Source organism: Camelus ferus, chromosome 8 (genome assembly GCF_009834535.1).
Source record: "Camelus ferus isolate YT-003-E chromosome 8, BCGSAC_Cfer_1.0, whole genome shotgun sequence".
Lineage (NCBI taxonomy): Eukaryota > Metazoa > Chordata > Mammalia > Artiodactyla > Camelidae > Camelus > Camelus ferus.
This window is the reverse complement of record NC_045703.1, coordinates 20,937,085-20,962,633: the sequence shown is the minus strand read 5'-3', so window position 1 is coordinate 20,962,633 and position 25,549 is coordinate 20,937,085. Positions and strand designations below refer to the sequence as shown.

Below are 25,549 nucleotides of genomic sequence, written 5' to 3'. Positions count from 1 at the left end.
TTTCTTTTTTTCAGATGTTGTGTAAATTGTCTTCTTCAGTAAAACAAAATAAACTGTGGAATGTTTTATTGATAATTTTCCTCAAGTGATTAGGGAATAGCTAAAATTTAAACATAAAAGTTAAAAAGGGAAAAGCTTGTTTCTCGATGCTTATTCAAATAGCTTTTAACTAGCTATTCCCAAACATTGAGGCATACAGTATAAAACCACAGTCTTATTTTTGCTTTGCTAATTCCTGGGTTTGGATTTTGATGCCACGGGTGGAGCTTTTGGGCATTTATGTTGACATCCAGCCATGCTGGGACGGGAGTCCTCAAAGCTCTGATACTTTACTGTTTCCAAAAAGTGACTTATTTTATACTCTGTTTGTATTAATATATATTTGACCAATACATTGACAAGAGCCTTTTTCTTCCCTTTAAAGACTTGAGAATGTCATTACAATAAACCAGAGGTTGACTCATATGTATCTGAGACTTTTATTTTGGAAAGAAATCCAAAATGAACTAGAAAAGATAAATAAGACAGAGTTAAGCCACTCTGCATAAATCAGAACTTGATGGCTCCATTTCTGTCATAGTATATCCTTTAATGCTTATTACTAGAATTAATGGAATTTTGCAGAGGAGTTATTCCATTGTTTCTCTATTTGGGAGGACATCAAAGTCCTCAATAATTTAAATTTTTATCCCATCTCTAGATTGAGGAATTTGCCTTAGATTCCTTAGTCCTTAAATCCTTAAAGGAGAAAAAATAATTTCTGAACAGTAACAATGTTTAGCATGCTGCATTGCACATAGAAGATGCGTAATAAGTAAGTGTCGAAGTGATTATTTTGTTTGGGTATATTTTAATAGGCCTCAAAAATTGATAGATTCACCTGGAATCGATGTAAACAAAATTAGCCAAGCTGATATAGTTGTGTTTTTAAGTCTGACTGTGTCCGATTCAGATGGCCTAAACGCTTTCTTATGGTCTTGCCGAAAGTTCTGTATCATTATACGTAAAATTAAAAGTCATTTTGCAGCTGAAAACTTAAACCCTGGTTCAGCTGAAGGATTAAGGAACAGGAAAGGGTCTGCCTGTAACAGCTGGATGTGAGCCTGTACTGCTGCAGGCGCAGAAAGGACTGTTAAAAATACAAAACACAAAAGGATGATTGAACCCCAAGAAACTATAATTATACCAAAAATATATGTATAACTTTCTTCTCCATGTTAACAATCCATGCATATGAGAACATTTAGCTGTCTCTCATTCATTTAATACCATTCCTCCATAAACTATGATGATTATAGAATGATTAGCAGAAGAGTAGGAGGGAAGGAGAGGGTGATAAATGTGGATATAATGTTGTGGGTCTCTTTCTCAAATATAATTTTTAAAGTTATATATCAAATTATATATATAAAATATGTATATCCAATAATAATTTAGTTACATTAGGAAGTTGCTTGTAATGAGACATTTTATCTGCTAAACAGAGCTGACAGTGTCTGAAAACAAAACCCAATTTTGTGCAAAACCCATCAGTGTCTTAGAGACACCTAGATGAGAGTTAGTTTTCTTTCTTATCTGTTTTCATCTTTTTATATCCTGAATAAAGCTGAATCATATTATGCTTTTTATAGGAAAGGTGTATTATAACATTTGTTTGAAATGAGGAAGTTAAGATTACTAATACTGTAGTGGACTTAGACTCTAGGTATGGAAGAGATGGAATTTATAACCCTGTCTGTCACCATGTAAGCTATGCTTTGGGGATATAGTGCTTTAGGTCTCAAATGCATTTCTTAGATTGCGATGCTTTATTTGTTGAGGGCTTCCTGTTCCTACTTGAGAGGCCTGAGTGCCCTCATCTGTGTCTCCACACTCACCCTTGCAGGTCAGACACTCCCCTTTTGGTGAGCAGTGTGGAATTCTGCACCTGACCAGCCCTGAGTTAATGCCGTCTTAAATCATGTAGTACGTGAGGTCCCTCAAAAATGTTATGACAAAATAATAAGACTAGGGAAAAATAGACTGTTTTTGACAATTACTTATAATTTAGTCTTCCTTTATTTTCTAATCCCACTTGTGCTGGTTTTTTCCTAGATGATTTTCCATGTAGTTCTTCACAATATATAAATATATAAAACGTACCCCAGTGATTACATTGAAATGTGCTGATCCTCAACTCTAACATAAAATGTCAGTCTTTCCAATACTCAAATATTAACCGATCACTTTTGTCTCCAGAAGCCTCTGAGTGGAGGCTGCTAGTATAGGAATGGTTGATGGGCCTCAGCAGACAGCAGAGCGGTGGTCTTGGGGTCCCCTGTGCTTTGCACACTCCTCCTGGAGTGGAGAGAAGAGTGGTAATCACCCCTCCAGAAGTGATTGCCAACATCAGTAAAGCTTGCTCAGACTTATTAAGGAGTTATTGAAAAACCAGACTGCTTTTTAAATGCTCCGTGCGTGAGCTATTCTGTCCTGATGCATTTGTTTGAAGATACCCTGCTGCTTCTTACAGCTGTGTGTCTGTGTTGCAGGGTCGTGCCATTTTTGCCAGTGGCAGTCCTTTTGATCCGGTCACCCTTCCCAGTGGACAGACCCTCTATCCTGGCCAAGGCAACAATTCCTACGTGTTCCCTGGAGTTGCTCTCGGTGTTGTGGCTTGTGGACTGAGGCACATCACAGATAAGGTCTTCCTCACGACTGCTGAGGTACTGTCACACACTCTTAAGTTTGCCAAGCCTGTCAGAGCCCAAATCGGCTCATTGTAGGTTGTCCGACTTTTTATTTCTCTAGCATCTCAGCTCATTCCCTAGAAGGTGTAAAGTCCGATGAAGAGCAGATCTTTCCCAGTGGAGAATAAGGGGTGGGTAGTAAGTTCACATTGATTTGCTAGGAAATGATTGTTCTTCAACAGCCAGCAGAAGAATTGTTTCAAAGGTTATACTCCATCTATAAGCTGTTATAAAATATTGGCTGTATTCCCCATGCTCTACAATATTTCCTTGTAGCTTATTTTATACATAATAATGTGTTCCTCTTAATCCCCTCCCCCTGTCTTGCCCCTCCCCACTCCCTGTCTTGCCCCTCCCCACTCCCTCTCCCCATGGGTAACCACTAGTTTGTTCTCTACATCTGTGAGTCTGCTTTTTCTGTTATATTCATTAGTTGTATTTTTTAGATTCCACATATAATTGATATCATACAATATTTGTCTTTTTCTGCCTGACTTATTTCACTTAACGTAATACTCTCCAAGTCCATCCATGTTGCTTTCAGATGGCAAAATTTTCATCCTTTTTTATAGCTCAGTTGTATTCCATTATGTATGTATATATACCACATCTGCTTTATCCATTCATTTGTTGATGGACACTTAGATTTCTTCCATATCATGGCAATTACAAATAATGCTGCTATGAACATTAGGATCCATGTATCTTTCCAAATTAGTGTTTTTGGTTTTTCTGGATATATGCCCAGGAGTGGAATAGCTGGATCGTATGGTAGTTCTATTTTTAGTTTTTTGAGAAGCCTCCATACTGTTTTCCACAGTGGCTGCACCAGTTTACTTTCCTATCAACAATTCATGAGAAAAGGAACCTTTTTTTTTTTTTTAAATCTTCACACTCCTGATCAAATTCTGTGACAGTAATGACACAATTAAAAGTTTTGTTTCCAAATCATGGAGTAAGTGGTAAATATTTCTCCATGGAGAACCTTCCTAAATAACAGCGTTTTGAAGATTTAAAATAACAATCTGAATCGGTATGGTGAAAAGACGTTAATCATTCAGTGCGGAATACAGAACACTCTCATATTTTAAGCAGAGAAGAAACTAAAACGGGGAATTCAGTGGTTATAAAATCCAAAAGTTATAAAGGACTGCAGTGGGCTCTGCTGTGGGTCTTAAGGAAAGATTCTTAGAACGCCGCAGAGGAGAACCATTAGTGATGCTCTGTTAAGCTACTGTTGAGAACTGTGAAGGATGTGAAATTTTACCTTGCTGGCATGCTAATTAGTCAGCTTGCCACCGTTTTTTAGATGCTGGTGAAACACACACAACTCTTAGGTCAGAAACTTTAATAATAGTAATAATTATAAAAATAATATTGATGTTTTGTATATGAAATTTATATTTATTATAAATAATAATAATATTTAATAATAATAATAAGGGACTTAATATTATACTCATGGCATGAGAAGTGCTACAAACCTCAGGCTTCTGTCAGTGCCCCTGACCCCCACACCTCAGCGGGATGACATAGTGATTGGATACGTATCTGTAAAATCATGAGCTTTTGATAATGAGACTGTTCATGTGGTTGATGTGTTTGAGGAGAATGCAATTCATCAGTGACAAATTTGGATTTCTTCTCTAAGAATTATACCACTGGACAACGTGCTGACTGAACTGAACCAAATAAACATTGAGTAATATTGACATGTTTTCATCATGCACACGTACTGTACCTTCCTGCACTGCGAGAGATTCCTGTGTTGGTATGATCTCAAGAAGCATCATCCGAGGGCTTAGCTGTTGGCATCATTCATGAGAACAGCTGTCTGCCAGCTCTGCTTCCTTCTTTGTCTTCACTGCGTTAAGAGCATGATGGCTGGCGTCTCAGAGCGTTTTTTAGCTGAATAAATCTTGTTAAACATAAGTAGATGTCTAATTACTAAGAAAGCTTTTCAAAGTTGTCCTTATATTAAGGGAAAGATAGTCCTTGTCTTTTACAGCAGACACATCAGAAGAAGAAAAATGATCTTTTTTCTTCTTGGGAGCCCGTATTTTCTTTCATAAATGACTCCAGCACCCCCTAGTGACACATTTCATGAAAAAATTCTCTCTGGTAAATCTCTCCAGACAAAGTAATAATCACTCCAAACAGCTTTGAAGGAAAACAGTGAGATGTGGTGATGTCAATAGCGTTATTCTTTGTGTTGTTTTGTTTTTGTTTTTCTTTTTTTTTTTCTTTAGGGGGAGGTAATTAGGTTTATTCATTTTAATGGTGGTACTGGGGATTGAACCCAGGACCTTGTTCATAGTAACTACACGCTCTACCACTGAACTATATCCACCCCCCTCAATAGTATTATTCTTATTATGGCTGGCTATCTCTCGGGCTGAACCTTTTGGACTTTCCCCTCCTGTTCTCTTAGGCATCAACACAACATTCCTGTTTTCATACCTTCTCATTGTTTTCTTTGTCTCCATTTCATGTCCCTTTTGACTAAGTTTTTTCTAGTATTCTTTTTTTTGTCTTCACTTTTTTCTTTGAATTATGCTTTAAGAGATCCGACCCATCTTCTTTTTTAAATTTTTTTTATTGTAGTACAATTACAATGTATCAATCTCTGTGTACAGCACAATGTCCCAGTCATGCATATACATACATATATTCGTTTTCATATTCTTTTTCATTAAAGGTTATTACAGGATATTGAACATAGTTCCCTGTGCTATACAGAGGAAACTTTTTTTCTAAATCTATCTTTATATATAGTGGCTAACATTTGTAAATCTCAAACTTCCATTCTCTTCATTCAAAAAGTGGCCAAATCTGTGTATCTCTCTTCTTATCTGTTACCACGTCTCTTCTTATCTGATGGGTATTTGCACAGAAATGCCCTGCTCGTTCCTTAAACACAGTTGTGTAAAAGCATTTCTCATCTCCCTTCACCCTCAGTTCCTCTCTTTGTGACACCCCGTTTCTAAGCAGGCACTGGAGCTTGGAAGCCTGGCATTCTTTTTATTCTTCCTCATCCCAAAGCCATTAAAACACCATGCACATGAACACCCGTGTAACTGCGAACCACCTCTTGGAATGCTATGTCGTTCATATTTGCTGATGGCAACAAAACAACATTTCAGAAATAATTTCATGATTTTAAAAAATCTAAAAGATATTAAGAGACCCTGAAAAAGAAGTGTTTGATTATTCAAAATATCTCAGATGAGGAAGGTTCTCTATTTCCTCTCTACACCCACAGTTCTATTAAATACCCAGCTATATATTACTGATTTAGACCCACTCCACCAGAAGAATTAGAGCTGGAGGGGGCTTCAAGGTTGCTGAGTGCACCTCTGTGCCCTGTTAGGTTCAATAGATAATTTAACATATATAGTATTATATTATACCATAAAATGCTAACTATGTGTGTATGTATTGATCTATCTATAGTATTTTATTGTTGAATTGTTTGTGAGCAACTTACAGATATTATGCCCCTTTATCCCTAAATATTTCAGGACGTTCTCTTACATAATTACAGTGCCATTATCAATTCAAGAATTTTAATGTTGATATAATACTATTATTGGATTACAATCCAAATTCAGATGTTGCCAACTATCCATAAGGAAAACCTTTTATAGCCTCTTCTAATCTTCATCTGCAAGACTGTCTCAGCCTTTGTTTCTTTGGTGGCAGTGACACTCGGAGAGCACAGGCTAGTTGTTTTTTGCAATGTTCCTTGTGATTTAATTCAAGTTGTACAGTTAGAGGTTTGGTAGGAGTACTGCACGCCTGATAATTGTATTCTCAGTGCATCACATCAGGAAGCGCAGAATGTCAGTTCATCTCATTTTTTAAGCTACTTTATTGAGGTATGATTGACATGCGGAGAAGTATGTACTTAATCATAGAGCTTCATGAGTTTGGAGGTAAGTGCACACCTTTGAAGCCGTCACAGCATCTATGCTGTAAACAAATCCACCACCTCTGAAAGGTTTTTCCCACCCTCTTTATTATTATTACTTATATGTGTGGTAAGTGCATTTAACATAAGATCTGTCCTTGCAGCAAATTTTTACATATATACCATTTCATTTAGAAATAGGGAAGGGTTTGGGCAGCAAATGCTGAGGCTAGTTAGGTGATTCAGATAATCCAGACTCTGTGTAAGATTAATATGACATAGAAATAGCTTTCTCAGCCTCCTGCTCTATCTCCTGTGCAAGGGGATGCGAGCTGGGAGTGATGCCCTGACAGTCTTCCTCTCTCTACTTCCAGGGTCCTTTTCCATCACTTTTCTCATCCTCCTCTGCCCTCCTTACTTCTCTTTCTCCTATTCCTCTAGTGCATCAAGTAAGAAAGCTGCCAGCATTTCATGGTACAGTAAGTAGAACAGGAACTGGGTTAAGAGGAAACCTAGAATGTAGTTTGGTACAGCCATTATGGAAAACAGTACGGTAATTCCTTAAAAAACTAAAAATAGACTTATCCTATGATCCAGCAATCCCACTCCTGGGCATGTATCCAGAGGAAGCTCTAATTTGAAAAGATACATGCACCTCAGTGTTCATACAGCACTATATATGATAGCCAAGACATGGAAGTAACCTAAATGTCCATCAACAGATGACTGGATAAACAAGTTGTGGTATATATACACACAATGGAATACTACTTAACCATAAAAAAGAATTAAATAATACCATTTGCAGCAACATCGATGGACCCAGAGATCATCATTCTAAGTGAAGTAAGCCAGAAAGAGAAGGAAAGATACCATATGATATCACTTATATGTGAAATCTAAAAAAATGAGACAAATGAACTTATTTACAAAACAGAAACAGACTCACAGACATAGAAAACAAAATTATGGTTACCATCAGGGAAAGGGGATTGGAGGGATAAACTGAGAGTTTGGAATTTGCAGATACTAACTACTGTATATAAAACAGATAAACAGCAAAGTCCTACTGTATAGCACTATAGTCAATACTTTGTAATAGGCTATAATGAAAAAGAGTATGAAAAGGAATATATATATAATGAATTACTATGCTGTACACCAGAAATTAACAAAATATTGTAAACCGACTATATTTCAATTAAGAAAAATGGCTTTTTAATCTTAGAAGTTCATAAGGAAAAAAACCCCAGGAAACCCAGATTCTAGTCTCCATCTTTTTCACTAATTATGTGATTCCCACTGGTCACCAAGACCCTCTGAGCTCAGTTTTTCCTTTGATAAAGGGAGAGATGAAATTAGATGATGGCCTTAGTGTGATCCACTTCTGTGACCCTGAATGTGACTAATCACTGAGTTATCCTCACAACCACCACGTTGTATGATCTGAAGTATTTTTGTCTTTTTTTTTTTTTAAGGTTATAGCTCAGCAGGTATCAGATAAACACTTGGAAGAGGGCCGACTTTATCCTCCTTTGGACACCATCAGAGATGTTTCTCTGAAAATCGCTGAAAAGGTAAAACCACTCTTGTGCAAGCCTCATTGTTTTTCCCTTCTTCTGTTGCTAAGTGTGCATTTTTAGGTATTAAAAATCCACTTCCTTGAGGTAGCTGTATCAACTTACGATGTCAGAAGCCAGAGAAATGAGGCCCGATGCCTCGGCAGAGCTCGGGAACTGTGCTTGATCCTTAAGAGTGGGTTGAATCCTTCATCTCCCTGTCATTCCTTTCCTTTCCCAGAATTTAAATTCACCAGGGTTGTTCATTTCTGCTAAGCTTCCTCCACTTCACCTTTTTCTCATATCACACTTGCGACAAGTCACTGCAGTGTTGCCATATAGTAGAGTGACAGTGAGACCTTGAACCTCCTGCCTTCTCCTTGTCTCCATGGTGTCCAGCCTCTTAAAGATCACAGTTGATTATACTAGGCAGAAAGCAAAACCATGAGAACCAAGAACCCAGAGCTCTTAGGGTGGCAGATGAGCTCTTGCAGGAACTAGCCAAGAAGAACCTAATGGCAGGGAAGCTTTCTGTAACTAAGATGAGAGAGGAATGGACATTTTTTGCAGGACAGTTGTATTTGTTTACTAGGCCTGCCATAACAGGCTACCACAGACTCGGTGGCTTAAACAACAGAAATGTCTTTGCTCACAGTTCTGGAGGATGGAAGTCTAAGATGAAGGGGTTGGCAGGTCTGGTTCCTTTGGGGGCCCCTCTTTGGACTGTAGATGACAGCTTCTGGCTGGTGCTCCTGTGGTCTCTCCTCTATATGAACATTCCTGGGGTCTCTTTGTGTGTCCACATTTTCCATTCTTATAAGAACACCAGTCACCTTGGTTTAGGGCCCACCCTGACAGCTTCATTTTAACTTCATTATCTCTGTAAAGGCCCTGACTCCAAATGCAGTCCCATTCTGAGGTCCTGGAGGTTAATTAAGACCTCAACATTTTGGGGTGATGTATTTCAGCCACGATAGTAGTCATGTGTTGAAACTAGGGTTTCTCAGCCTTAGCACTGTGCACATTTGTCTGGGTAACTGTTGTGGAGACTGTCCTGAGTATTGTAGGATGTTGAGCCACTTCCATGGCCCTTATTCACCAGACGCCAGGAGCCTCTGCACAGTTGTGACAATCGAAAATGTCCGCAGACATTGCCAAGGGTCCCCTTGGAGGCAAAACTGCTCCCTGCTGAAAATTTGTATATTAAATTATTAATAAATGTTAACTATTAAAATTAAAAAATTTTTTAAATACTAAAATTTTTTTTCAAAATTTAAAAATATTTAAAAATATTAATTATTTAAAAATATTAACTATTAGCAAGTTTATCAGAACAACAACATTTAGGATTCATTTGTCATTATTTTGTTGACTAAGGGTAGACACTTCAAAAACCAAGTAATCCTTCAAAAAAACTTCAGATAATCTGCTTGGTCATCTATTTATGAAAGAGCATGCTCATATTTTCTCCTAGTTTGTATCTACTAGTTTTAAACTAATTTGAATTATGAATGCACATTATCACTTTAAGTTCATCTTGAAGATTTAAATGACAGAAGGGAAAGTAAGACAAGGGATGGCAAGGGAGAACAAAAGACTCAGATGTCACACCTGGAAAGAGGAAAGAATGCGGAGGGCATACACAGAAGTTGGGAAGTCAGGACAGAGAAGCAGCTTCAGGGAGGAAGATGACATAAGAGGACCACAGGTTTGCAGTATCCATGGTTCATCCAGATGTTCAGTTCTAACAAGTCGATGGCAATGGCTGAAACTTAAAGAGAAGCTGCTTGTAAAGATCAGGCATCATCTACATGTTGTAACAGGTGAAACTCTGGGGGTGCTGGGTTACCAAAGGAGCAGATAGAAAGGAAAGAAAACTGAGGCTAGAACGCAGTTTGTTATTCTGTCCAGAAGACAGAAGAAAGAAGCCAATGATAAAGGGAAGTGGTCAGGATTTTAAGAAGAGACTCAGAATTGAACTGCTGGTCAGAAATTAAGAGAAGGCACTGTTTCAGGATGGGGGTGGACGTTTGTGATTGACAGAACCAACTCCTAGCGAGGACAACACAGGAAGACTTTTATTTAGTAGTTAGGGAATCTTTCAGAAACTTTTACAAAAGCAGTTGCAGTGGTACAAGAAGTGGAGAAGTCCGAGGAGAAGCAGGAAAGCAACAAAAAGATAAGCCAGTCCTGTGGAGCCTGGCGTGGAACAGAAGGAGAGAGTGACGATTTCACTGAGTGAGAGAGGTTCATTAACACAGTGTGTCCTGGGAGCAGAAAGAGGAATGAATTTCCACATACTCTGTATCAGGAATGAAACGAAACATTTTATTATAAAAATAATACGGCCATTGCAATTCAGGCACAGGGGAACTTTCAGGGCGATGGAAATGTTCTGAAACTCGCTGTAGTCGTAGTTGCACAACTCCAAATTTACAGAAGTAATCAGATTGTGTGCTTAAAATGGGTGAATTTTGTGGTCAGTGAATTGTAACTCAAGAATATCTGTTAAAAACATAATAATGCCACATCACAGGCACTCTGGAAAATAGAAAAGAGGAAAATAGTGATATTCTACTTTTCTAAGATAAACATGATTATCATTTTGGTGTGTGTGTTTGCTTGCAGGCTGTTTCCATTTGTTTGCTTTCTTTTCTTAATTGTTATAATAACCCATAAGGGTGTGTATGTACTTTGGATCTCTGCTTTTTGTCAGAAACATTTGTCATATTGAGATGGCACAGTCTTCATAACCATAATTTTTCTTAAGTACATTATTTTACATTGAGATGAGCTACTTAATCATTCTCATACTCTTCCAAGTCCTTCTCATTCAGATAAGTCTATCATACATATAGCTCCTTAGGGATTGTTTAAAAAAAAGAAAAAGAGTGAATTAAAGAGCACCTGTGGAGTGATTATTTTTGATGTGAGGGAGAATCTTTTTTTCCTCAAAGAAAGCAGGGGAAGAGAGAATGTTTGACAGTACAGAGGCGATAGTTTGAGCTGATGTAAAGAGAAATTGAGTTGGTTTGCTCTGGTTACTTGGCATTTTCTCAGTGGAGTGATTAGAGTCAAATGGAGACTTGACAGGGGAAGGTTTGAAATTGAATTGTGTGAACTATGAAAGGAAGTTTTTGCTTTTGTTTTTTTCAGGATAAAAGTGTAATGTGCAACCACAGAGGCCCAAGGAAGGTTAGGAAAGTAGGATATAACAGGAGGCAGCTATGAAAGGAGAAAGCCAGCGCTGAGGGTTCCCCAGTCTATGGGGACCTGCTAATTAGAGTCAGGAGACCCTATGATAAAGAAAGATTTTGTAGGAGGCTGTGGTCAGAATCGGGATTATTGAAACTGCAGGGTATCTGAGTTCAAACTCAGCAAGAATTTTAAGGTATTGAGTTCAAGTTAATTATCAGTCAGGTAATTTCAGGGCTTTTAAGACTGGCTTCTCTGAGAAACCCTGGTATGATCATACATGCGTAAGTCTCCACTATTCACACTGTTGTTGATAATCGTATTCTCCTCTTGTTACGTGATTTATAATTGCATGTTTACTTTATATCTTCTTTGTGATTGTTTGCTTTTATTACAGTACACTTAATTTTTTTTGAAACAGGCACGATGTGAATTATAACTTAATTTTTTGAAATGGGTAAAAAATTTCTGACCTGTGCTCACCATCACCTCTATTCATTAAAATAATCAATAATCTCTTCTTGTTTCCAGATTGTGAAAGATGCCTACCAAGAGAGGACAGCCACAGTTTATCCTGAACCCCAAAACAAGGAGGCATTTGTCTACTCTCAAATGTATAGCACTGATTATGACCAGATTCTACCTGATTGTTATTCTTGGCCTGAAGAGGCCCAGAAAATACAGACCAAACTTGACTAGTAACATAATAGCTGGCATTTCTAACTCCATTAGTGAGATCTTGAAGTCTTTCATAATTTTTAAAGATTGGAATCTTTTATAATGATTCATAATATGCTAGATCAAGATAATTTTTCTTTAACAATCTAAAAATTTATGGAAGAATATTCATATAATTTAGGGTAGACATCACACTAGACAGCTTTGCTTCATTTACTTTTTGGTTATTTATGGTTTCTAGCTTAATTATTTTGCCCAAGTTCTCTTTAAAAGCTACCATCACTACTACTGAGAAACCCATCATTTTTATATAGGGGACTAAAAGGAAGACCAAAATTAGTAATAAATTGGTATGATCAGTATTAAAACCCATAATTCTTTGATCATTTTATTAAAAATACTTTGTAAAAGTAAAGGTAGAAATGAATTTGGGCATAGGTGAACTTTTGGTAAAAACAGAAACAACACTTACTTCGTTGCCTAGAGAAAAAGAACTTCTCAGGTATGTTTATTCCAACCCTAGATGGTGTGTGTGCTTTTTGTGCTACTGAACTCAAACATTTCTAAGACAGCTTATTGCTGTTTACAATGCCTTGTGCAGCCTTAGATTTTCATATTCTTTTGACATTGTCACATCTCCTTATCACCTTTGTCCTCAGTCAGAAATCCCTTCTTAAAAGCACCTTGCTCTCCTCCTGACCAACTGTACCACCCTTCAGCTCCACGCCATTGCTGCTGGGCCTTTTGTGGACGGTGGCCCTGTCCTGAGGTTGGTACCTTCAGCTGAGCACAGCCCGCACAGTGGGCAGACCTGAGAGAGGAGGGGGAAGGCTCCTTGAGAAAGGGCTGCCTGTGGAGTCGACCTCTGAAAATACAAGTCCCAGAGTCAAGGGAGGCTGGGTTCCCAATTGAGTGACCTACCCTGATGCCCCCTTGATTAGCTCAGGTAAATAAGAGCTCACTGTGTTATAGTAATCTCACTTCCCTCTGAGTTTGAAGAAAGTTTTGTAACCACTTCCCCAATATCAGAAATTATCTTTACATAAGATATTAAAATACATAAATTAATCAGTAGTTACAGCCCAGAAATTAATGTTAATTTTAAGTTTAATTTAGAAATGAATCATTGAACCAGTGGAAACAATTTTACATTCTTAAGCTCAGGTGCAATAACAGTTGCTATTTATTTGTGGAATTATGGGGAGGATTTTTTGTTTTTGAAGTAATACTTTTAAAAGCGCATTAAGAGGCTGTTCAAGATAAACCGTACCATAAAATGATTTAATTGAAACTTGAAAGTTATACAAGGTGTTTTAGGTGTCAGTAGAAGGGGTAGGAGTATTTCTGAAGGTAACATTTAGTCAAGAGTTTGCTCAATATAGTTGTTTTGAAAAGATCCAGAACGCCTGTTTCTTGTCTAGGTTCCACGTTGTCTTGTAGCTCTGACTAAGTGTGTTTACCTATGCAAAAGATTTATTAAAGCATAGAAAACGTGAATGAATAAAATTATAAAATAATTGTCTTTTTTTCTTAAAACATTGTTACACTTAAAAATGAGAATGCTAGGTCTTGGTGGTCACATGACAGGGAATTTTGAATTTTAAAAATATTCTGATCACTAATTTCAGGGTGAACTTCATTCGCTTAATACTTGTGGTCTTATTTGCTGTACACTGTGATGAATGAGCTACTTCCTTGTCCTCAGAGAAAGAAAATGAAACAGGCATTGGATGATTACTTACCAGGTATCATTCTATATACATCATCTTATTTAATGTAGCCCCCACAGTTCCTTTATGAAGTAGATAGTTTAAGTAACTTGCCAAGTCCACAGAGCTACTAGGTGAAGGAGGGGGACTCTTAAAACATGTTTATCTTTCTCTATAGTCTGTTTTCTACTTGCTAGAGTACAGTTAGAACAGTACCACTGAATAAAACGTAAAGTGAGCCACAGGTGTAATTTCTGTGGCCTCATAAAAAGGAGAAACAGGTGGAATTCATGTTAATAATGCCTTTTATTTAAACCAACATATCTAGAATAATATTCATAATAGTATTTATAATATTCATTGAAAGTATTGAGATATTTTACATTGTTTTGTTCATACTAAGCCTCATATTTTAATATACATCAAAGTCTTGCAAACATACAGAACAATGGAATAGAACAGCTCACAGACAGATGCTCCTGCGTGTGTTAGTTACAGAGGTAGCACAGAAGTCAGCACATAGAGTGTTCAGTAGCACAACTGGGACAGCTGACCTACCGCATGGAGAAAATTGGAACTGGAACCCTACCTCACAGTGTATTAAAAAGGATGCCTTCAGCCTTCAGATGGGTTATGTTGGTGGGAATGTAATTTGGTGCGGGCACTATGGAGAACAGTATGGAGGCTCCTTAAAAAATTAAAAATAGAGTTACCCTATGATCCAGCAATCCCACTCCTGGACTTGTGATACCCTAAACTAGGGTGGATGATAGCTCAGGTCTGAGTATTGAAAGTCCTTTGTCCCAGGAAACCCCTCAACCCCAGGCAACCCAGAATGGTTGACATGTCCTCCCAGGCTAATCAAAGCAGAAGCTCTTCCTGCCTAAAGAGGTTGCTCCTGCTTTGCGTGAAGATCCTGTAATGACCTCACTCAGTCTCCTCCTCCTCCCAGATCACTTCTCATTATCCCCATAGGCATAATATCAGATTCCAGCATGGAGAAGAGCTGAGGTGGAAACAATTAAAAAGGCAACCCCAGGAGAAGACTCCCACCAAGAGAATGCTAGACTTTGCTATTTATGTTGGCAAAATCTGAGGAAAATGTATGGGATTCTGAAACTTGCACTTAGGAAGGAGAAGTGCAGTTATAGACTGGGCAGAGTTGACTGATTGGGGTGCACCTGCCACAGATCCTGCATTTAATGTGCTGCCTTGAGCAACTGAAAGTGATTCTACTGGTTGGCTCTGTTAGTTGACTGAAATCTCTTCTCTGTATCTTTGAGCTTGTTTTGTTTTTGTTTTTAGATTCTACATATAAGTGAGATCATATGGTATTTGTCTTTCTCTAACTGACTTATTTCACTTATAGACTTGATAAGGACCCACATTAAATGAAATTGAGAACACAAACATTTCCTTGCAATGATATAAAGGAATTCAAAGATTTTCAAAGATGGGAATAATGGAGTGAATCTGTCATGTGCAATTGGACCATCTTAATCCCCTAGCAGTCTCCCAATAGGATTTGTAGGTGATCTTCCTTTCACTAAGGTCTTGAGAAATACATTGGTGAAGGGAGAACAGCAGCATCAATGAAAAGCATTTTTAAAAATTTGAGGTTAGTTAACATTGTATTAGTTTCAGGTGTACAATGTAATGATGTGATATTTGGTATACTGCAAAATGATCACAACAAAATTCAGTTAACATCTATCACCATTTCAAATATGCAATACACTATTATTAACCATAGTTACTGTGCTGTACATGGTATCCCCATGATTTATTACTGAAAATTCATACCTCTTGACCCCCTTCACCCATTTTGCTCCCCCTAATCCCCCACCTCTGGCAACCACCAATCTAATCTGTTCTCTGTATCTTTGAGCTTTTTGTTTTGTTTTGGTTTTAGATTCTACATGTAAATGAGATCATATGGTATTTGTCTTTCTCTATCTGACTTACTTCATTTAGCCCAAAGGTCCATCCATGTTGTTGGTAATGGCAAGACTGTATCCTCTTTATGGCTTGTGTGTGTGTGTCTCTGTGTGTGTTTCCATTCATCTGCCAGTGGACAGGTTGTTTACATGTCTTGGGTAAATATTGCTGCAATAGGGCTATATGTGTCTTTTTGAATTAGTGTTTTTTCTTCAGACAGATATTCAGCCGTGGAATTGCTGGATCATTTGGTGGTTGTATTTTTAATTTTTTAAGGAAACTTTGTACAGTTTTCCATAGTGGTTGCACCAATATACATTCCTACTAGCAGTGCACAAGGGTTCCCTTTTCTCCACATTCTCACCACCATTTGTTATTGTCATTTTGATTATAGCCATTCTAACAGGTGTGGTTATCTCACTGTGGTTTTGGTTTGTGTTTTCCTGATGATTAATGATATTGAGCATCCTTTCATGTACATGTTAGCCGTCTGTATGTCTTCTTTAGAAAAATATCTCTTCAAATCCTCTGCACATTTTAAAATCAGATTGTTTTAAAACCAGATTGTTTATTTCTTTGTTATTGAGTTGATGAATTCTTTATTTATTTTGAATATTAACCCCTTATCAGATGTATGATGTGCAAATATTTCCCCCCTTTTAGTAGGTTGCCTTTTCATTTTGTTGATGGTTTTCTTTGCTATGCAGGAGCTCTTTAGTTTGATATAGTCTCATTTAAATTTTTTTTTACTTTTGTTACCTCTGCTTTTGGTGTCAAATCCCAAAAAAGTCATCACCAGGATCAATGTTAAAGAGCTTACCACCTGTTTTCTTCTAGTTTTGTGGTTTCAGGTCTTAAATACAAGCTTTTAATCCATGTTGAGTTAAGTTTTGTGTATGGGTAAGATAGTAGTCTAGTTTCATTCTTTCACATGTGGCTGTGCAGTTTTCCTAACACTATTTATTAAGGAGACTGTCTTTTTGTTGTTGAATATTCTTGTTTCATTTGTCATAATATAATTGACCATATATGTGTGGATTTACTTTTGGGCTCTCTTATTCTGTTCCATTGATCTATGTATGCTGTTTTTACACCAAAACCATACTGTTTTGATTACTGCAGCTTTGTAGAATGGTTTGAAATCAGGGCACATGATGCCTCCAAATTTGTTCTTCTTTTTCAAGATTTCTTTGGCTGTTCAGGGTCTTTTGTGGTTCCACTACAAATTTTAGCATTGTTCTATTTCTGTGAAAAATTCCATTGGAATTTTGATAGGAATTTAACTGAATATGTAGATTGCTTTGGGTGTTATGGACATTTTAACAACATTAATTTTTCCAATACATGAACATATAATATCGTTCTATTTGTGTCATCTTCAGTTTCTTTCATCATTGTCTTATAATTTTCAGTGTACACATCTTTTACCTCTTTAGTTAAATTTATTCCTAGATATTTTATTCTTTTTGATACAATTGTAAATGGGATTTAAAAAAATTGATAGTTTATTATTAATTAGTGTATAGAAATACAACAGATTTTGTATACTGATTTTGTATCCTGCAACTTTACTGAACTGAATTTGCTTATTAGTTCTAACAGATTTTTGGTAGAGTCTTTAGGGTTTTTAATATATAGTATTATGTCATTTGCAAATAGAGACAGCTTTACTTTTTTCTTTCCAATTTGGATGCTTTTTATTTCTTTTTCTTGCCTAATTGCCCTGTCTAGCACTTCCAATACTATGGTGAACAAAAGTGGCAAGAGTAGGCTTCCTTATCTTGTTCCTGATCTTAGAGGAAAAGCTTTAAGATTTTCACCATTGAGTATGATGTTAGCTGTGGGCTTGTCACATATGCCTTTATTATGTTGAGGTATGTTTCTTCTATACCCACTTTGCTGAGAGTTTTTATCATAACTGGTTGTTAATTTTGTCAAATGCTGTTTCTGCATCTATTGAAATGATCATATGATTTTTATCCCTCATTTTGTTAATTTGGTGTATCACACTGATATTCTGATGATGAACCATCCTCACATCCATGGAATAAATCCCACTTGATCATGGTGTATGATCCTTTTAATGTATTGTTGAATTTGGTTTGCTAATATTTTGTTGAGGACACGAAAAGCATTTTTATGACTCTTCTCTGTAAGCTGGGGAGGACTGTAGGAAATGCTATAGTTAAAATGGGCTCCTTATTTCAGTAGAAATATCAGGATCTTGGGGTTACCAGAGGCTTAAAAGCAGCATTTTGGGCAATTAACAATTGGAGACAAAGTAGAAACAGTTATAATATGAACCAGGTCCAGTATAATTAGAATCATTTGGCCTACAGAAATCTTTCCTGGTGACCAGTAAATCACAGGATCCCAGAGCCTGAAATGATGTTGAAAAATTTAACAACTAGGATAGCACAAGAAAAATGGGTGCCAGTGTATACAACTGATACAGCCACACCACTGTATAGCAGCTGAATATCAGTTGGGCTTAGGACCAAAAATGTGGGCAACCCATGTCAGTACTACTGATCTGTGTAACAACAACAGCAGGAAATCCTGACCAGACGTCCCCAAATTGCCGTGCACAGATATGAATGAAAGATACCTAAGGTGAAGAATTCTCTAATATCATAAATATGTTTCCAAAATCTTCCTTTGAGGCTCCGTTTACAAGGATAACAATGCATTACAGAAAAGAAACTACTAGGCATTTTGGAAATCATCTGGCCACATCTATGAACAAATACAAATTTCTGAAACCACTGTGGTCTGTGGGACAAAGTGTATGCTATAGGAGTGAGTCCATTGGTTAGTTAATTTCCCAGTGAAGAGCTGGAATTGATTTCTTCAGTTCTACGACGATATCCCCATATTGGATCCGTGATGCACAGAAGAGTTATTCTGGCTGGAAGTACCAAATGATTTGCCGAGATAAGCCCCACCATCAAAAGCTTTAAAAGAAGCAGGGGTGTGATTCTCAATCACATCCTGACTTAGATGATCTTTGGCATGTGCAAGAGACCAGTAGTTTCTTTAAGAGTGATAGCATTTTGTTCATTAGCTTAATTAGATGGTGAGTCTAACTGTAGCTGTTGTCAGACAAGTTCTCATTCTTGGAGCAAATCAGTAGGTAGCTATTAATGGGGCCAGAGCTTTGTTTTTTATTTATTCCAGGAAGGAGAGGGCACCTATAGCAGCAATTTATCAATAAGCAACATTAAAGATTGTCTTCGCTTGATGTTCCATGAACTCTCTATGTGCCAAATATAACTCCTGATACTAGACCTTGATCATCTCACCATTGTGCAGGGCATCATGCTGGTCTAACACATGCAAAATGATGTATGTTCATAAGGCTTGGAGCACAGGTGCATGAGCTTCTCTGGATCTCTCCTAAGATACATCCTGCTAGAGGGTCGAAATTAATCCCGTGAAAGCACAAGAGCTGGCCACCTCGGGCAAATTTGTGCTGGTCCAATGTCTGGCCTATGTTGGAATATCCCCTCCATAGTGAAGAACAAGCTACACTTTGTACCACCTACAACTAAGGAGGAACTTCAGTGTTTGGTGGGCTTCTTTGAATTGTGTGATGTTCAAATCCATTGATGGGTTGGTCTAGATGCTTCTAGATTTAACTGGGCTCAGAAAAAAAAAAAAAAAAAAGGTCTCTCCAACTGATCCAGGCTGCCGTGAGAGCTGTTCTACCATGTGGACCTGAGGAGGGAGATCCAATGTGCTCAGAGTTCTGAGGCCAATCAGGAGTCTGTATAAAGCCAGGATTTTTGAACAGCCGTGCCCTCTCCAGAAAATACCTATTCTTTCAACTTACTACTGGGCTACTTGAGGTAAAAGCAAGTGAAAGAAAATCCTCCTGTGCAAGAGGGTTCTGTGAAGACCTCAGGCAGGCTCCCTCAAAGCCTTCTCAGAAGGGTGGCATGTAAGTAGTCATAGAAAGTCAAGTTCACAGGCAACGTATTCCTGATTTAACATAGGGATGTTTAGAAGTCCTTGCGTGATGGCGCGTCAACTCACCTGGCCTTTTCTTCAATCCATTACACAAGTATGTTTGACCCTCAGTCTAACGTAACAGACCAACAAGGAGTGACGAGCAAAGAACATAATTTGAAATATTGATTTAATTCAGTAAGTTTTAAAAAGAGACATTTATAATGAGCATTCTTTCCAAATAACCATTTAAAAATATAATGAACACAGTATTAGGATTCTTGAATTACAAGCAATAGAGACTGATTTTGATGTTCAAGAAAAAAAGGGGTAGATGTTAGGGAGCTCAGAGGAGGTACTGGACAGCTGAGCATTCTGTGGAACAGAAATGAGGGTGGCACTAGAGATTTAAGCAGCAGGAGCCCAAAACCATCTCTCCAGGAGGCTACCAGAGGTCAGCTTGATTCTAGTCACTTCTCCCAAGCCAGAGAAAGGGCATCTCCCCAAAGTAAGTTTTGAGTGTGTGTCTGTGTAGGTGGGAGGAGGTTCCTGCTCCCATCAGGTTGGGCAAACACCACCAGCAGTCTATTGTATATATAAAGCTGAGCTTTGAATGAGAATGACATACGTATTTTTTCTATAAAACCTACACTTCTGTTATTAATGTCTATCTTTAGTACTTCTGATAGGAAGAAAGTACTGTTGTGTGCTCCTAGTGAGCATGTAAAAGCAGGTTCTGAAAAGTTAGCATCAGAAACAGCTCCAGAAGCAGTAAAGCATGCATAAATTAGAATTTATTCCCTTCATTTGAGTTATATAAACAATCTTTTTTGTCCATATTCTTTAGACCTATCTTTCTATTGCTACTTTAATCATAGAAAAACCTCTGTGAGTGGCTTAGGCACATATTAGGTGGGGGGCATATATTATTGTCCCATTTCAAAGGAAAAAAAGTTGGTGGGGGAGAAAATAGCTCAGTGGTAGAGCGTATTCTTAGCATGCCCGAGGTCCTGGGTTCAATCCCCAGTACCTCCATTAAAATAAAAAAGTAAATAAACCTAATTACCGCCCCCCCCCAAAACAAAACAAAACAGAAGTTACGGAAGTTACATCTATTTAGGGCCTAAAAGCTTGGGAATGCTTATTTACTTATTGATGGTTTTGGGATTATATGGGAACTTGACTCCTATACTGTTTTCAGTCCTAGTAAAGATTGAGAAATAAGCCTTGGGCATCGTAAGACCTGTTTCTTTCCTTTGTATAGAGGGAACTTGAGGCTTCAGTTTGAGTCCCGGCCACGTGCCGAGCTAGGATTAAAACACGAATGGGCAAGCTGGGTGATCTGGCAAGATAGGTCCACGACAAGAGCCTTGGTTTGAGGGTCTGAATTGTGCCCTGAAAGGAAATTAGTTCTGCACTCAGAGCGCAGGCAGAACCAAGTGGACCCCATTCCCAGGCCTCAATCAGGAGAGCAAGCTTAGTGCAAGGTCGGCTGTTCTTTATGTCCTAGCCCTGCCCAAGGACACGAGTCTGTATCCTAGACACCGAGTAAAACCAGAAACTACAATGTACTCTTTCATCAAAGATTCTGTAAGTTCCGCCAGCCCATGCAGCAACTTTGACATCCAACATCATCAGGAGATGGGGAGTGAGGCGTCCTTCTCCAGGTCACTAAATCTTGGCACTCAGCTTTGGTGTCCTGAGGGGACCAGTACATCTGTGGGGTGCTTGGGACCCAGCAGAAAAATGAAGGCTCCCTGGGAAAGGGCAGGAGTAGCTGAGGACAGACAGGGAAACCAAAGAAAGATTCAGAGAGGACAGGTAGTGGAGACTCCAAGAAATTCCTGGGGAGGGGTAGATACTTTGTAATGAAAAGGTTTGGCTAGGGCCACTTAAATAGGGGCTCTTATCATGAAATTAAACTTCCCTTTTGAAGAAGGTTGGTGACACCTGTGGAGCTTGGAAGTTTCAGAAGAGGTGGCAGTGACTTATCATGAAAATGTGGAGCTTGGCTTTGGTGCCCCAGTAAGGTGATAGTGCATAGCTGTTCCCAGGGGTCCTCTCCCAGTGCTCTTGCCCCAGGTAGCAATGCATATAGGCACAGGGATGAAGCCTGCTACGCGCAGCACCTGTGGGACACTGCGTGGACCAGAAACCATATCTGGTTCTGTGGAGAGAACTGAACTGAGAAAACTGGTATCATTTTCCTTAATACCATTAATCAACTGATGTAAGCAGACAACACTTAGCATGGTGAGTCTTCATTACTCTCCATTCCTTTACGATTACAGTTAGGATTTGGTTTTACTAAAAGAGAAAACCCAAAATGGGGGTGGGGGTGTTAAGTTCAAGTCAGAAATGCAGTACACATGTGCTCTCTCCCCGTTCTCGTTTTAAACTTGATTTAGAATTCCTCTTCAATGGAAGAAAATGTGGTGTGTCACCTGCGTGCTAGCAAGGTGAAAAGGGGAAATATTACTCATATTTATGACTTCAGAGCCGCAATTTGACCACTGCTGTTAAACTGGGCTTTGGACTCCTTTTTAATCAAATCGGCTTCACTGGTTAAACTGTCTTTTATTATTTTACAATTAAATAGTTTTCAATTAACACAAGAACATAGCAGTAATGTCACAGTTACACTGTTGTAAAGTTAAAAGGCCTGTGGTGTTTCATTACCAGGGAGAAATTCTGGAGATGGGTTTCCCACAGAGGAAGCTAATTGGCCACTGGTACTTCTACTTTGGTCTTATTGACAGATGCACTAACTTAGCGAAATGACAAGCGTAGGCCTCATATCATAGCTTCCTAGGAGTCAGAACTTTTGCTTTCAATACCAAATAATATCTGGAAAACATGCTCACTTTTGTGTTTTTTGAGAAACTCTAAGAACTGGCCGAGATTCATGTGATAGTCATTCCTTAATCCGTAGTCACCATGGGCCTCCAGGAGTAATTCCTCAAAAGAATGGAAGAGGCGCAGGTCCTCCCCACTTCCCTCGGTTTCCGTGCTCTCAGTGTGCTTGCAGGAGATGTGTTTCCAGTTGGGGTACCTGATTGTGTGCCAGAACTCCTCACAGTGATCTTTGAAGCCCTCCACACAGATGATGCCAGGCTTTCCTGTCATGCAAAATCCTGTCACCTCTAACCTTTTCCCAACTTCCAGAATCTTTTTCCTTAGGTCCTGCTGGTATATGTGGTGACTGTAGATCCACATCCGGAGGAATGTGTTCTTGACTGGCTTGGCTTGCGTAGATGGTTCGTACACGAGCTTTCTGTTCAGGAAATAGGAGGCACTGTTATCCTGTAACCACTGGATGGCTGCGCAGACGCAGAGCTCACCTGGATCAAAAGTCCCTAGGTAAGAAGTGAGACCTTTGTTGAGAAGCAGCTGCTGTTGTCTGTCAAGTTCAGATGATCGTCCAAACAGCTGCAGTGCTGCGTAGGGGTAGCTGTGAGGCATGGTTACTTGCAAATCAATTTGCACCTTAGAATGAAAATCAAACAGATTTAAGAACCAAAAAGTCACATAAGCTGGTTTATCATTGGCCACTGCATGATACTGATCAACAGAATAGTTGCTGCCACTGTGTGCCAGACACTACAGGATTTTACACACACAATTATACGTACATAAATTCCTTCCATTTATGGGGGCATTCATTCATTCACTCCCATATTCATCAAATACCTACCATGTGTCGGGTACCCTACGGTGAAATAAAGAGGTGAAGAAGCTAGACACTAAGTCTGCCCTTCATAAAGTCTAGAGCCTAGTGAAGGAGACAGTAAACAAATAATGACACAGAGTAAGTATTTAATTTCAAGGGTGAGAAGCACTGCCATGGAAAAGTACAGGGATCCACCGAAATGTGGAACCAAATGTGGGGCGGTATCCAGCCTGGGAAACCAGGAAAGTCTCCTCTGAGGCAGTGACAGCCGAAGGCTGAGTAGGAAGTAGCCAGCACAGTGGTTCTCAAAAACCTAGTCCACTTGTTACCTGTGCTATGCTAATGATGTTGGAGATAAATGGATCAGAAGATGAAGGTAAATTCATTTTCTGGTTTAGATTTCCTATCTATATTTGCTTTCAGTGTCATGGTGCCACCAAAGAAAGTCATTCACTCCTTTAAAGCCAGTTTTGCTAAAAGCAATATTTAGATTTGTGCAAATCATAATATATGTACAAGATAGACCATACTACAGTAGTAGGATTGGTAAAAAAGGTGGATGAGTAAACAAAATAATAACAGCAGTGTAAGACTGCAAGGTGTGTTTCATTAAACACTAGGCATACTGGTTTAAAAAGTGCACATATTTATGTAAAATTTAAGATCTTTATTGATGACAATTTATTGATGACAGGGCAGCCCATATTTTGCTTTCAAACAAGTAAATATGCATCTAGAATATTCTCCATTTGCTTCCTGGACAGGAAGCTAGCGTTCCCAGTGTTTCCAAAAAAAAAAAAAAAAAAAGGGCACCTAGCAACAATTAAAACAACTCAGGACACTTACCTTGGGCTCCTCGATCTGGAGTGTAATCACAAATTCGATTTTTGGTGGCAGCGCCTCTCTGGTCCCTTCCAAGTATCTCTTTATATTCGTCAGAACATTCACATCTTCAAGTTTTACTTCTCCTTGGTTAGGAAACATAGAAAACAGCATTTCCATCTCCAGCAGCTGAAGCTGAAGACATTCTTTCATTGAAGCAGACATGTTGACTCGAAATCAACCTGCTAGGAAAACTGCAAAGGCCCAGGGACATGGGGTTTGCAAACGTTCGCGTATCCAGCGAAATTTCCCGCAGCTGCCTTTACGTGGAAGCAGTTTTGCAGGGACGCTATTATGCACCGAGAGCTAGGGGCACAAACCGGGGACACTTACACTCTTCTGCTTTATCTCCCAAGCCCCACATCTAGTATGCATAACATCCCCCCAGATACTTCATTATAATTCAAATTCCCAGTCCCTTCCCACCCTCCCCACCCCCGCGCCCGCTTGCAATCTGGATCCGGGAATCTGGACTTTCAACAAGTGTTCCGAATTGTTCCGTTGCAGGTGGTTGGCAAATACCACCTGCAGACGCTCTGTAAGCCTGAATTCTGGGAAGGGAAGGGGGCCTAGCTCCCGAATCCCACCCAGGTCTCGGGCGTGGGCGGAGCTGGAGGCTGCGGCGAGGGAGGCCTGCAGTGCCGGCGGAGCTGAGCTCTGGGTCCTCCGGATCTGGGATCTCGAGGGCCCCGCGGCTCTCCACGCCAGTTGCCGCCCCTGGGCCCCAGCGACACGGACTCCTTCTGGGTGGGACCCCCTCTCTCGGGAGCCACACTGGCCCGGACGGCATCCCGGGAGTCCGGAAGATTTGGATTCACCTGGCCTCTGCTCCGAGGGGCCCAGGGTTGGTGGGGGTGTCTTACAGGTAAATAAGTAAAACGACGTTTAGCGCGAGCTGGAGCGGGGGGATGGGGAGGGGGTGGCGGCCAGGGAAGGCTTCCCGGAATCAAACGTTTGGGAGATGAACCTCGAGAATCGAGAAGGAGATGCCAGGGGCAGGATGACGCTCACTGGGGCCAAGACCTTGTTAGAGGCCCCATAGCCGTACTGGTACCCCCCTATCCAGGACCACTTGGAACCCCGGCTTCCCCAGAACGCGGGACCTTGCACCCTCTGAGACCCAAATTTGGAGTCAGGGACTGCGTATGTGTCGGTTGCAGTGCTCTGAGGGCCCGCGACCCTCGGCCCCAATCCCCGGGCCACCGCGGGGGCCTCACCCTTCCTGGTCATTCAAAGGCAACAGCCCCAAGCCCTCTCAGAACGCGGATCCGCAATTCTGCAGGCGCGAGCTGCGCGTGCCCGGCGAGGAGGCGGGGCGGGGCCAGCGGGCC

At 39.5% G+C, this 25,549-nt stretch overlaps 2 protein-coding genes across 4 annotated transcripts in view; one reads left to right on the top strand and one right to left on the bottom strand.

Moving 5' to 3' along the window:
- Window positions 1–13,588, top strand: part of ME1 (malic enzyme 1) — a 170,037-nt gene extending 156,449 nt beyond the window's left edge. Inside the window, exons 12-14 of the mRNA XM_032484526.1 lie at window positions 2,532–2,705; window positions 8,118–8,216; window positions 11,925–13,588. Of these exons, the coding sequence (XP_032340417.1) occupies window positions 2,532–2,705; window positions 8,118–8,216; window positions 11,925–12,092 (441 nt within the window). The 3' untranslated portion in view covers window positions 12,093–13,588. The remainder of the gene's footprint in view (window positions 1–2,531; window positions 2,706–8,117; window positions 8,217–11,924) is intronic.
- Window positions 13,589–19,291: 5,703 nt separating this feature from the next.
- RWDD2A (RWD domain containing 2A) lies at window positions 19,292–25,528 on the bottom strand. 3 transcript variants are annotated; one of them, XM_006175500.3, is made up of 3 exons: window positions 25,436–25,496; window positions 24,183–24,304; window positions 19,292–23,152 (listed from the first exon to the last, which is right to left on the bottom strand). In XM_006175500.3, the coding sequence occupies exons 1-3, from the start codon at window positions 25,446–25,448 to the stop codon at window positions 22,475–22,477; spliced, it is 813 nt and encodes a 270-aa protein (XP_006175562.1). In that variant the 5' UTR covers window positions 25,449–25,496; the 3' UTR covers window positions 19,292–22,474. The 3 variants fall into 3 exon arrangements, with proteins under 3 accessions (XP_006175562.1, XP_032340416.1, XP_014406795.1); XM_032484525.1 differs by having other exon boundaries at window positions 19,295–23,152; window positions 24,183–24,412; window positions 25,436–25,528; XM_014551309.2 differs by lacking the exon at window positions 25,436–25,496 and having other exon boundaries at window positions 22,236–23,152; window positions 24,183–24,524.
- Window positions 25,529–25,549: the final 21 nt, after the last annotated feature.

What these genes read in the sequence shown, in the direction of transcription:
- RWDD2A (XM_032484525.1), bottom strand. Translation starts at nt 24,383, where the DNA reads ATGTCTGCTTCAATGAAAGAATGTCTTCAGCTTCAGCTGCTGGAGATG. An exon ending in TCCAGATCGAGGAGCCCAAG is followed by an intron (nt 23,153 to 24,182) that starts GTAAGTGTCCTG and finishes TTTCATTCTAAG; the next exon opens with GTGCAAATTGATTTGCAAGT.